Genomic DNA, 12,648 nt, shown 5'->3' with positions numbered 1-12,648 from the left:
TCCTTGGGGCTTAGGGGGCGTTTCTCAGGGTAGCACAGGGCCCTGGGAAGGGGGTGCGGACATCCCAGAGTGGGGTGCGGGATGGCTGGCATGCTGGGGCAACGTACGGGCTCAGGAGTGGGGACCCGCCTGCTTCTGACCCTGAGGCATGAGCAGAGAGCAGAAAGGCAAAGTGCCAGGAAAAAAATCAATGTCTGCCCAAGGTCCAGCAGAAGCTGCCTCATTTACCTAGGAGGCGGGCTTCCTCCTGTGGGTAATCCCTGGCCGGGAGGAGGGAGGAGCAGGGCCCTTCCTCTTGGCAGCCTCAGAACATTAAGCAGGTGCTGGTACAAGCCCTGGCTGGGATGTGGGGTGGGAGCAGGCCCGAAGGGGAGCTCAGGGTCAGGAAGCGGGATGCCGGGGCCCGGGAACATGTGAACCCGGGCCCCTGGGTCCAGGGAAGGAATCTGACAGTGGTAGGGTGCTTGGGGCTTTCTCCCTCTCTCTCTGACCAGGCCCCTTATGTAAGAGCTCTTCTCGGGAAACAGGAAGTTCTCCCTGCCAAGTTCAGCACAGGGAGTAGTGCCGGCCTCATTCCAACACACCCGGCCTGGCCTTAACCCCAGAACTCAGCCAGTTTCTTGCTTCCGCGACCCTGGTTCTCCTTCCCATCTACCCCCTCCCGCCCCTCCTTTTCCACTTCCAGTCATTCCCAGAGGTCTCCCCCGTGGCTGAGCTGGAGGGTCTTCACCCCCTCACCCCGGACCCCCAAGGCTGCCCAGCTTGCCTCTCCATCCCTGCTCTTGGCACCATGGCCTGGAGCCAGCCACCCTTCCCTCCCCCACTTCTGGGGCCGTCCCAGGGTTCCTGTGCTCAGCCGCTCCTTCTGGGTGTCACTGGCAGTCCTGTCCTTCCTAGAGAGACTGGCACCAAGTTTTCCCGAGGCTGGAGGAGGGTGTGTGTGTGTGTCCGTCCGGAGGGGGCGTCTTGAGACACCACCAGCCCCACGGCGGGGTTCCAGGAGCGCCAACAGTGCCCCTTGCTGGCTCTCCTCCTCCTTTTTTTATTCTCAAGTTCCTTTTTATTTCTCCCTTGCGTAACACTCTTCTTCCCTTCTGTACCCCCACCCTCCCCACCACCTCCCGGCCACCCCACTCCCGAGGCTGCAGCCTCCGGCGGGGTCCCCGGCTCATGCCAGCCTCATCTCCTTCCTTGCTAGCCCCCAAAGGGCCCCCGGGAGACATGGGGGGCCCGGCCCGAGAGCCAGCACTCTCAGTCGCCCTCTGGTTGAGTTGGGGGGCAGCTCTGGGGGCCGTGGCTTGTGCCGTGGCTCTGCTGACCCAACAAACAGAGCTGCAAAGTCTAAGGAGAGAGGTGGCGCGGCTGCAGAGGGCCGGAGGGCCTTCCGAGAAGGAGGAGGGGCATCCGTGGCTGAGCCTCCAGGAGCAGGTGAGTGAGGGGAGCGGGGGGGGGGTGGTGGTGGTGGTGGTGGTGGTGTGCCAGGGCCAGCTAGGGGCATCCTGGGTCTAGCCCCGCAGTCTGTAAAGTTTTGAGGAGGTGCAAGAGAGGGTCCCAAGTTTGGAGGTCAAGGAAGCAGCCATTCCAGGAAAGGAAATTGTTAAATATTAATACTTCTTGTGCCTACCAGATCCTGGAGGACAGCCAGCACCAAGACTCAGGTCGCTGGGGAAAAGTGCATGAGTGATGTGTGGCACTCCTGGGGCTTGGCTGGTGGGGGGGCGGAGAGCGTGGCAGGGGTCGCTGGGAGGAAAAGCTGTCGTGGGACCCTTGCTTCTTAGCCTAACTCTGACCCTCTTTCCATGAGCAGAGCCCCAACGCCCTGGAAGCCTGGGAGAATGGGGAGAGATCCCGGAGGAAGAGAGCAGCGCTCACGCATAAGCATAAGCAGAAGAGTGAGGAGGCCTCCGGGGTGGGGTGCGGCAGGGGTGGGGGGGATCAAGCCGCAGGGGGATCTGGAGCCAAGGCGAGAGGGGAAGGGACAGGTGGGCACCGCTTAGCTCTCCTCCTCCTCTCCCCAGAGAAGCACTCCATTCTGCACCTGGTCCCCATCAACATCACCTCCAAGGGTGAGCACTAACTTTAAATAATGGCTGCGGGGGAGGGCCAAGGTCAGGGAGCTTTGGGGCTGGCAGCCGGGCCCAAGAGAATTCGGAGGTGAAAAGTCTCTGAGAATGCCCAGAAGTCCTGATGGCCAAACTCCTCACCTCCAGAGGACTCCGACGTGACAGAGGTGATGTGGCAACCGGCCCTTAAGCGTGGGAGAGGTCTGGAGGCCCAAGGATATGTTGTGCGAGTCTGGGACGCTGGAGTTTATCTGCTGTACAGTCAGGTAATCCCACAGATACCCCAAGCCTTGTCTGGGGGACGAGAGGTCTGTTCTCCCCGGGGGGTGGGGGGTGGATGCCCTGGTACTGAACGTTCCCAACACTGCTGTTCGTACCAAACTTCAGAGATCCTCCTTCCTTCCTTGACTCCCTCGTCCGGGCTCAGGAGGCCTCCCAGCCCTGAGCTAGGCTTTCTCACTTCCTTTAGCTTCTCCTCCATTCCTGGTCAGGTCCTGTTCCACGATGTGACTTTCACCATGGGTCAGGTGGTGTCTCGGGAGGGCCAAGGAAGGCAGGAGACTCTCTTCCGATGTGTCCGAAGCATGCCCTCCAACCCGGACTGGGCCTACAACAGCTGCTACAGCGCAGGTGAAAGCCCCGTGGGCAGCGAGGGCGGGTGTGAGAAGAGCAGGGTGTCTCTGACCCCTGGGGAGGGGCGGGGACTGGCGGAAGCCGGGGCGGACAGGTGGATCTGGGGGAGGGATGCAGGCCAGGAAGCAGGAGGAAGGCCGAGCCGGAGGAGGGAGGGGAGGCGGGGGAGAATCTGCGGACTGCGCTCCGTGAGTGTGCATCCTCTCCCGCGTCTCAGGTGTCTTCCATCTGCACCAAGGGGATGCTCTGAGTGTCACAATACCCCGGGGAAGGGCGAAGCTCAGCCTGTCTCCGCACGGAACCTTCCTGGGGCTTGTGAAACTGTGATTACGATACGGACGGTGGTTTTGGGCTCGGAAGATGACTGTGGGCGCGAACTGGAGACAGCCGAGAGGGAAGAGGGGCAGCGGCCTCTTCTCGGTTTGACGGTCACCGATCTCCGCCCCCTCCTCTTCCCGTCCCACCCCCACCCCCTAGACTTTGATTCCGTGGCTATTAAAGAGGTGTGATACCGTGCTTTTGTCCGCAGTGCAGCCCCACACTCCAGCGGGCTCCCGCGGGGCCCGCTGGACCGCTTCCAGCACAGCACCCCCACCTAGCGGCCGCTCGGGAGAACCCGCCCGCGCCCGCACCGTCCGCGGCGCCTCCCTCCGCTCGCGGACTCGCGGTTCCCCGTGCCACACCCCCTCTGTGCCACCCGCTGCTTCCTCGCTCCGCCGAGAGCCTCGCCCCCACTTCTCTCCCCAGCAACGGGGCCCCCGGTTCCCAGCACTGTCTCGGGGGTGCATTTTGCGGCCGTCCGCAGGGGTACCCTTTGCGGCCACGTTAGTGCTTGGGCGCCAGGTTCCGCCCTTCCTGCTCGCCCTCCGAGCTGGGACCGTGTCCGCGGAGCCTTGGGTAAACCGTGCGCCCCACGCCGGCCCGCCTTCACTCCCCTGGGCTCTCCTTCCTGCTCCAGACCCGCTCAGACTTCAATAAATTGAAGAGAATATATGGCTTCCACCCTCCTGGCGCCCCTGCCTAGCCCCGGGATCTCCCCGCCCTCCCGGCTCGTTCCCCGGCGCGACCCCCGGGACCCAGGTTCCGCCGCCCCGGGGTTCGGAACCTGGGTCCCGGGGATTCCCAGGCGCTCCGCCGCAGAACACTCAGCGGCTGTGGGGCCGGGGCTGCGGGGGGGGGGGGGGGGGACACGCAGGCGCAAACGTGAGAGAAGTGGGCTCGCCGCGCGCGTCCGAGAGCAGCGGACGTGCGCAGGCGCCGCGCCGCACGGGGCTCGAGGGCGGGGCCGGTCCCGTGGCGTCCACGCGCTCGGGTAGGCGGGACTAGGAGCGTGCTGGCCGCGCCGGCGCTGTTCGCCGGGTGTGACGCACAAATCGTGCGCCGCCAGCGCCGGTGGGCCTGGGGCTCGCGGGAGGGGAAGGAGGAGAAGGAGGAGGAGGAGGAGGAGGAGGGGGAGGCGGTGGAGGTGGAGGTTGAAGCAGAGCAGGAGGCGGCCGCGGCGGGGCGGCTCGGCGGCGCGGCGCGCGGCCCAGGAGCGTTGGAATCCTGAATTGAGAGGGCTGCGCCTGAAGACAGCAGGAGTGGCGGGGCCGCCACCGTCGCCGAAGAGATGAGCCGGGAAGCTTGAGGCCGGAGACGCCCGCCCTCGGGCCCGTCCGCCCGGCTTCCCCGCTCCCGGTGAGGACGCCCCCTACCCTTCCCCCAGCTCTGCCGCGGCCTCTCCCAATTCGGGACCTCATTCTCACCTAACAGGGGCCCAGGAGGCCCTCGAAGGGGCTTCTTAAGGCCCTCGGGCGCCGAACTGTCCTGAGCCTGAAGGACCAAACCGGCGTGGGACGCATTCTGGCCCCCGGGAACGGAGCCGGAGAGGGGGCTGGGCCAGCCAGCTCACGCGGCTCAGTTCTGTCCCGGCGCCCTGATCGGGCCGCCTAAGCACCGATTGGGTTCTCTTTCAGTTTCCTTGAACATTCTTCCGTTTTCGTTAGATTTTACTCCGTGAGCCATAGCCCTGGGATCCCCATTCCCTCCTGAGACCTCCTGATTCGACCTGAGCATGCCCATCCCCTCCCCGCCCCAGCCCCCCATTCATTCCGAGGTGGTAGAGAACTCTGTTCCCACTCCAGACCACGGTTTCCTTGTGGAAGTTGTGTCCTCCTCGGTTGTCTCTGTATCACCTCAGGGTTCTCGGGCTGAGCCATGCCCCTCGTTAGGTGCTCAATTAGGATACTCTTGGTGGTCTTAAGTAGAGAAGTAGAGCCTGGAAATACTGGGTTTAAGCTGAGGATCTCAGAAATAAGCTTCCGGACGCTTGCTGCTTAGCCATAGTCTCCCTTGCTTCTGTCTGGCTGGGGGACGGATGATGACATGGACTCTAATGGGCCCCTTGTGGACCCTGTTAACCGAACAGATCAGCAGTCTGTAGGAGTTTCCCGGTTTTTTCCTCTCTCCTTAGATTGTTCGCATCTGATTCCAGTGATGGCGCACTGAGGAAGAGAGGCAAGATCTTGGGGTTCAGGGTGTTTGGATCCTGACACTCTGACCATTGTTTTACAGGGCTACTGGAAGATGAAAGAGACTATACAAGGGACCGGGTCTTGGGGGCCTGAGCCTCCTGGACCTGGCATAGCCCCAGCTTACTCAAGTCCCAGGCGGGAGCGTGTGCATTGGCCCCCACCCCCTAAACCCCGACTCAAATCAGGTGGAGGGTTTGGGCCAGATCCTGGGACAGGGACCACAGTGCCAGCCAGACGCCTCCCTGTCCCTCGGCCTTCTTTTGATGCCTCAGCTAGTGAAGAGGAAGAAGAAGAAGAGGAGGACGAGGATGAAGATGAGGAAGAGGAAGTGGCAGCTTGGAGGCTGCCCCCCAGATGGGGTCAGCTGGGAGCTTCCCAGCGGCCTCGCCCTCCCCGCCCTACTCATCGAAAGACCTGCTCCCAGCGCCGCCGCCGAGCCATGAGAGCCTTCCGGATGCTGCTGTACTCGAAAAGCACCTCGCTGACATTCCACTGGAAGTTTTGGCGGCGCCACCGGGGTCGGCGGCGGAGCCTCGCACACCCCAAGAACCATCTTTCACCCCAGGACGGGGGTGCGACACCGCAGGTGCCATCCCCCTGCTGTCGTTTTGACTCCCCACGGGGGCCACCTCCACCCCGGCTGGGTCTGCTAGGTGCTCTCATGGCTGAGGATGGGGTGAGAGGGTCTCCACCGATGTCCTCTGGGCCCCCAATGGAGGAAGATGGATTACGGTGGACTCCAAAGTCTCCTCTGGACCCTGACTCTGGTAAGGTGGGAGTGGGTGGAGGGAGGGGCTGGGGAGGATCCGGAGCCTCTTGCGGTGGCGACACCTGGGCCTAAAGCTAGTGGGACGGCAGAGTGAGGGGGGGGTCCAGAAGAGCTGTGAAATGTCTTAAGCTCCACTTTGAGCAGGAGCTAAGTCTGGGCAGATAGTCAAGGCTGGGATACAGCATCCCCGAGTGGGTGTTCTGTGTAGGGATGAGAAAGGGAGGACATGCGGTTCACTAAAGTCAAGACAGCCTTACACGCTTGAAATCCCTCTTCATTTGCCTTTTCAGAATAAAGGGGCATGTCCACTTGCGAAGGGTGCCACTCTCCCAGTGGTGGCGTGGGATTTTTCTGAGTAGTGGACCGTGCCACCTGTAGTGGGGGACACTCTCACTCAGAATGTTTCTTTCGGGGACGGGACTCAACCAAACAATTTCCGGCTGTGTTTTTACGAATCGCTGGAGTATTTATCGAACGTGTACAGGGCATCCTACTAGGCACCAGGTCCATAGTGGCGGTAAATATCTCCGAAGTTTAGGTCTCGCTGAATCTTAGTCATCTTGCTTCTACCCTGCGAGTAGTACGTCTTCTTTTCTGTTCCTTTACAGCCTCAGACATGCTCCTTTCACGCTTGAGATTCTATTCCTTAGAGTTTGTATCTGTCGCTCCCGTTTTAGTTCATCTTTGTCTTACGGCCTGGGTGCATCATTTGACCTTACCCCATTGTTCTTTGATCCAAGCGGCTTTCTCATCCCGTTCCCCTGTCCTGCAGGCCTCCTCTCCTGTACTCTTCCCAATGGCTTTGGGGGACCCCCCGGGCCAGAAGGGGAGCGGGGTCTGGCACCCCCTGATGCCAGCATCCTCATCAGCAATGTGTGCAGCATCGGGGACCATGTGGCCCAGGAGCTGTTTCAGGGCTCAGATCTGGGCGCTGCAGAAGAGGCAGAGCGGCCCGGGGAGAAAGCCGGCCAGCACAGCCCCCTGCGGGAGGAGCATGTGACCTGCGTGCAAAGTAAGGGACCCTAGAGGGCCCAGTCTCTTTATCCCAGCCAGCTCCTAAATCGGAGGCCTCACCCTCTCCTCTTTCCCTCCGCTCAGGCATCTTGGATGAATTCCTTCAAACTTACGGCAGCCTCATCCCCCTCAGCACGGACGAGGTAGTAGAGAAATTAGAGGACATTTTCCAGCAGGAGTTTTCTACACCTTCCAGGTGAGGCAGAAAAGCGGTGCTCTCAGAAGAGGGCTGGGACCTGAGGGTAGGAGAGAATGCTGCCGCCTTTTCTCCCATAGGGATGTGCTTGGGGAGGAGGAGGAACGTAGGACTGAAGGGGGGCAGTCTGAGGGCAGAGTCCCAAGCCCCTGTAAACTGACTGCTTTGGGGCGGGTCTTTACCTGAGGCCCCGAAATACTGCGTATACCTGATAGTCCTGTGCCTCTTTCTGCAGACTGGGCCTTTAGCAGGTCGTCAAAAGGACAAAGGACCTAAGAAAAGGTTTAGTTTTTGTTTGTTTGAAGTAGGCTCCGTGCTCAGTGTGGAACCCCGTGCGGGGCTTGAACTCAGGACCCTGAGAACAAGGTCTGAGCTGAGATCAAGAGTCAGACACTCAACTGGCGGGGCCACACAGGTGCCCCAGGAGGGATTAGTGTAGGTTGTTGCTCTGGGCAGTAGAAGGGACTTCCGTTTGCCCCAGCGCCCTGTCTCTCGTGTGACTCCACTCTCGGCCGCCTCAGGAAGGGCCTGGTGCTGCAGCTGATCCAGTCATACCAGCGGATGCCAGGCAACGCCATGGTGAGGGGCTTCCGGGTGGCCTACAAGCGGCACGTGCTGACCATGGATGACCTGGGCACTTTATATGGACAGAACTGGCTCAACGACCAGGTGAGGAGCCGTGGGGACACGGGCCCCAAAGGGGATTTAGGGAGCAGGGTGTTTGGGGCCCTCTGGGGGGAGCCCTATACCCATGCTGCACCCTGCATGGCACGCTACCTCCCGTCTTTTCCCCAGGTGATGAACATGTACGGAGACCTGGTCATGGACACGGTCCCGGAGAAGGTAGGCCTCACCTGCCCCAGTAGAACGGCTGTGACCCTAAGCAGCCTTTTCAGTCCCTTTTACTGCTTTACCCGTGAAGATGATCTTTGTTTTTGGGGAGAGGTGGTAGAAGGCAGTGTGTTAAATTCAATTCTGTAATTTTTTTTTTTTTTTTTTTTTTTTTTTTAGATTTATTTGAGAGAGAGAGAGAGAGAGAGAGAGAGGTGGTGGGGGAGGGGGAGAGAATCTCAAGGGGAATCCATGCTGCGCGTGGAGCCCAGCGAGGGAATCGCTCTCTTGACTCCCGAGGTCACGCCCGAGCTGAGACCAAGAGTTGGAAGCTTGAGCAACTGCGCCAGCGAGGCGCCCCTCAAATCTTTAACCTTGATCCTGAGCTTGCCTATTCTTCTCCCCAGCGGGAGGTGGTTTTTCCTTGGGGCTAAATGCTAAGATAAGGCTGAAAAGGACTTGGTTTTTGACGTCCAGTGGATGGGAGTGGAGGTGGTTGAAACTGGCCCTAGGAGCCTTAATGAAATGGAGCCTCCGGGCAAAGGAGACTGGGCAGGAGGGCCCGAGCTCTTCCAGCTCCAGCCGCTCTCTTGTATCCCTGGCACAGGTGCATTTCTTCAACAGTTTCTTCTATGATAAGCTCCGTACCAAGGGTTACGATGGAGTGAAAAGGTGGACCAAAAACGTGAGTTACCAGTTCACACCCACATGTGTAAAGCCTTGACTAGAGAGGAATAGGGTTCTGTTTTCTAGAACCCCTTCCTCAAGCCTGTTCACTCAGTCTTTTGAATACAAACAGTCTTGTCACCGGTCCGGGAGTACTGATGAAGGCACAAGGATTCAGTATTAAATAAGGACAATTTTTTGCCTTTATGGAGTAAGAGTAAATAAGCAAGTAAAATTTCAGTTGGTGCTGGGTGCTATGATTAACGTACAGGGGTAACGCAGTAGCACAGGAGGTGGGTCCTTTAGATCGGGAGGTCTGGGAAGGCCTCTCTGCTGAGACTTGGGTGATGAGGGGGACGCCGTGTGCAGAGCTGGGGAAGAGCGGTCCAGGCAGAGGGAGCAGCAAGTACATGGGATGAGGGCGAGAAGGGGCATTGGAGGCACTGGGGGTGTCCTGTGTGGTTGGAGCATAGTGAGTGGAGGGAATAGGGGAAGACATTCGGTCAGAGTTGATTGCATAAGGATGGGGAAGTGGATCTTACTTTATGTGCCTCGAGAAGCCACTGAAAAATTTTAAGGAGGCCGGGAAATCCCTCACGTTTTGAACTCCCGTTTCGTGAAGATTGGAAGCGGGCAAGAGGAGAAGCGGACAGACTAGGAGGGGAGTACGGAAGTCCACATGGGACACATGGGCCAGAGGGCCAAGGGCAGAGATGGAAGTAGCTTTCTCTAGGACAGGTTTTGCAGTTAGAGCTGATAGTACTTTCTGACGGTTGGACATGGGAATGAAGAAAAGCTAGGAATCGGGGAGGCCCGGGTTGGTAGTAGAAGTTACGGGAGAGAAGAATAGGAGGGAGCGTGTTTGGTGGGGGGGGGGGGGAAGAGTTCCTTTCTCCCTTCCAGTTAGTTTCCCTGCCCTGTGGTTCAAAGGCCGGGAAATCTCTATAGGGAGGTGGTAGTACCCACTGGCTCTAGCATTCTTTAGTCCCCAGGTTCAGGGGCTTACAACTCTGTGAGCTGGCAGCCTGCTTCTCCCAGTAGAGGTGGGGTGATGCTCAATGTGAAGAACTTGGTCTTCTGCATTCTTGTGCTCGAATCCCACCTGGGTCCTTTTTCCTGTGACCTTCAGCAAGTTGCCTTCCTCTGCCGAGGTGCATTTACCTCATTGTTTGGTTGATTGTTAACAACCCCCGTGGAGGATTGTGTGTTAACGGGCTGACCCTCCGCTGGGAAGCGTGCAGTTGTTAGTGTATTGTGGGTGTTAACTGATTGAACCCTCATGACACACAGAGGAGGTAGGTGCCGTTATTTTTAGCCTCTTACGCATTAGAGAACGGAGGTATAGAGAGTTACTGCGTAGCTTGCCCATGGTCACAAGCTAGTGAATGGAGGAGCTGGGTGTAAGCCCTGGCGTCTGGCTCCAGAATCCTGAGCCTGGGTTCATAGCTGCTCAGCCCTGGTACCTTTTAAAGATTTTATTTGACAGAGAGATCACAAGTAGGCAGAGAGGCAGGCATAGAGGAGGAAGCAGGCTCCCCACCCAGTGGAGAGCCGATGCAGGGCTCGATCCCAGGACCCTGAGATCACGACCTGAGCCAAAGGCAGAGGCTTCATCCACTGAGCCACCCAGGTGCCCCAACCCTGCTACCTTTAACGTGTGGAAAGTACCTGGCCATCCTGGGCTCTCCGGTGTGTTTACTGATAGGACCTCCTTCGACCTGCCTTCTTCCTCCCGCCAGAGTCCACATACGCTGAGCCCTGCCTTAGAGTGAAGGCGCCGGGCCTTGTGCTCGGCCACTTGGCTGCTTGCCTGTGCCTCCATTCCTCTCTAGAACCCTCATGGCAACAGGCAGGACTCCTGTGCTGTCTGACCTGACCTCCAGCACTGCCCCCCATAGGTGGACATCTTCAATAAGGAGCTCCTGCTAATCCCCATCCACCTGGAGGTGCACTGGTCCCTCATCTCTGTTGACGTGAGGCGGCGCACCATCACGTATTTCGACTCGCAGCGCACCCTAAACCGCCGCTGCCCTAAGGTTTGAGAGGGAAGGGGGACAGATGGGAAGAACCTGGGGAGGAGATCCAGTGGCAAAGGCATTCCGGGCAGAAGGGCAGGCTTGGGGCCTGGGACTGTCATACCCTAGGTTCAGTTGGGAAACATAGGGCATCACTTTCTCCTTTTTTCTGTCTCTGCAGCATATTGCCAAGTACCTACAGGCAGAGGCAGTGAAGAAAGACCGGCTGGATTTCCACCAGGGTTGGAAAGGTTATTTCAAAATGGTAAGTGTCTGGGGGGCACGTGGTACAGGGTCGTGAGAGAGGGGTGATAGGAAACAGAGTTGAAGCCACATGCCTAGGAGCCTTCTTTTTATTCTCTAGAATGTGGCCAGGCAGAATAATGACAGTGACTGCGGTGCCTTTGTGTTACAGGTAAGTAGGCAGCAGCTGGGCTGACAGTTGGGGAAGGAGGTGGGGAGGCCCTATGGCCCCCTCGATCTGGCTTTCAGGCACTTAAGGAGCAGGGACTAACCTTGTGTGTTAGAATGCAGAGATGCAGACATTGTTGGTGTTCTCATAGCTTCCCCATCCCATGTTGGGACTGGGTCTCTTGGTCCTTGCTCTCTGGCTCTCATGTAGTTGTCTCCCAGCTTCCAGTGCTCGAACAGGCTTAGAGTCAGGCTTCTCTTGTCTGTGAAACGTGGAAGTTCTTGGATAGGCCCAGTGAGCTGGATCTGGCTCCGGGAAGCACAGAGCCCAGGTCCTGGCTTGGGGGGCTGCCCAGTGGGCGGTTCTCATGGCCTGCTTTGTTAACACCCAGTACTGCAAGCACCTGGCCTTGTCTCAGCCATTCAGCTTCACCCAGCAGGACATGCCCAAACTTCGCCGGCAGATCTACAAGGAGCTGTGTCACTGCAAACTCACTGTGTGAGCCTCGTTATCCCAGGCCTCAAGCCCATTGGTCAATGGGCATGGGGACGTGGGGGACCCTTCCTTCCCGAGAAACTCCAGTTCCTCTCTTGCCTCTCCCCCTCCCAGTTCCCTATGATTTTTCATATTTAAATGTTTTAATTGATTTCTGTATTTTTTTTTTCTTTGAGAGGATACTTGTTATTTCTGATGTTCAGGGGGTGACCATGGAACAGCCTCTTCTCCCTCTGCCAGGGAGGAGTTTGGCCTTGCGGCCTGGGTGGGGCGGTCATCCCCCCTTCCGTGTGCAGGGGCGGGGGGCAGGAAAATCTGTGCTGGGGTGGTGGGCGGGCAAACGGAGTATGCCTGCCAGATCTCAAACTTTGTTTTATACGTATATATAAACGCCACGGTCCTGCTCTGCTCAATAAAGGATCCTTTGGAGATGCGTTGTGCTGGTCTTTCTTCTGGCAGGCTTGGATTCGGCAGGCTCTGTTAGCCACCGCTCGGGGGTGCTGAGACCCCGCGGGCCTGCCTTCCGTCCCGGGCTCGGGCATAGACGAAGCCCCCCCGGCGGGGAGGCCGGGGCTGCAGGGGGCCGCGCGCGAACGCAGGGATGGGGGAGCTTCGCGGCAGCACCCCCAGGCGCTCGGGGGCTCCCCCTCCCCTCCCGGGGCCGGCAGCGCGCCTCCGGTTTCCACCGTCCCCCGCACACTCGCAGCGGCTCGGGGCGGGGTCCGGGCTACCTTTGCGGCAGGAGACGACAAACTAAACCGTGGGTCCCGCGCGCATCTGCATCGGAGGCGAAGAGAAGCGGCGGTCTCGGGAGCCCGGAAGTCCCCGGAGGCTAAAGCCTCGCCCCTCGCGCGCGATAGGGCCGGCCAGGCCACATGACCTGGGCGCTCTCGCCTCCGCACGTGTAGGGGCGCTGGGCCCCAAGATGGCTGCCAGGCCTCGAGGCCTGACTCCCGTATGTCACTTCCGCGCCGGCGAGAAAGGCGGGCCCCGCAGCCAATGGGGCTTTGGGGCGGGGCCTCGCCTGGATAGGCGTTCAGG

The 12,648-nt window shown here is 59.2% G+C and overlaps 2 protein-coding genes across 2 annotated transcripts; both read left to right on the top strand.

Moving 5' to 3' along the window:
• Positions 1–326: 326 nt before the first annotated feature.
• TNFSF13 (TNF superfamily member 13) lies at positions 327–3,647 on the top strand. Its single transcript, XM_047708241.1, has 6 exons — positions 327–1,428; positions 1,808–1,892; positions 2,019–2,066; positions 2,211–2,329; positions 2,555–2,693; positions 2,914–3,647. The coding sequence occupies exons 1-6, from the start codon at positions 1,171–1,173 to the stop codon at positions 3,021–3,023; spliced, it is 759 nt and encodes a 252-aa protein (XP_047564197.1). The 5' UTR covers positions 327–1,170; the 3' UTR covers positions 3,024–3,647.
• Positions 3,648–4,100: 453 nt separating this feature from the next.
• On the top strand, positions 4,101–12,036 carry SENP3 (SUMO specific peptidase 3). The gene is made up of 11 exons (XM_047705858.1): positions 4,101–4,373; positions 5,250–5,976; positions 6,751–6,990; positions 7,077–7,188; positions 7,710–7,857; positions 7,984–8,031; positions 8,627–8,704; positions 10,584–10,721; positions 10,882–10,965; positions 11,065–11,115; positions 11,504–12,036. The coding sequence occupies exons 2-11, from the start codon at positions 5,262–5,264 to the stop codon at positions 11,612–11,614; spliced, it is 1,725 nt and encodes a 574-aa protein (XP_047561814.1). The 5' UTR covers positions 4,101–4,373; positions 5,250–5,261; the 3' UTR covers positions 11,615–12,036.
• Positions 12,037–12,648: the final 612 nt, after the last annotated feature.

The sequence above is a fragment of the Lutra lutra genome, chromosome 16 (assembly GCF_902655055.1).
Source record: "Lutra lutra chromosome 16, mLutLut1.2, whole genome shotgun sequence".
NCBI lineage: Eukaryota > Metazoa > Chordata > Mammalia > Carnivora > Mustelidae > Lutra > Lutra lutra.
This window is presented reverse-complemented; position numbering and strand designations above follow the sequence as displayed.

Coding starts and splice junctions, on each gene's coding strand:
- TNFSF13 (XM_047708241.1), top strand. CDS start 1,171: ATGCCAGCCTCATCTCCTTCCTTGCTAGCCCCCAAAGGGCCCCCGGGA. Junction 2,067..2,210: donor CATCAACATCACCTCCAAGG/GTGAGCACTAAC, acceptor CCTCACCTCCAG/AGGACTCCGACGTGACAGAG. Junction 2,330..2,554: donor TTTATCTGCTGTACAGTCAG/GTAATCCCACAG, acceptor ATTCCTGGTCAG/GTCCTGTTCCACGATGTGAC.
- SENP3 (XM_047705858.1), top strand. CDS start 5,262: ATGAAAGAGACTATACAAGGGACCGGGTCTTGGGGGCCTGAGCCTCCT. Junction 5,977..6,750: donor TCCTCTGGACCCTGACTCTG/GTAAGGTGGGAG, acceptor CCTGTCCTGCAG/GCCTCCTCTCCTGTACTCTT. Junction 7,189..7,709: donor GAGTTTTCTACACCTTCCAG/GTGAGGCAGAAA, acceptor CGGCCGCCTCAG/GAAGGGCCTGGTGCTGCAGC.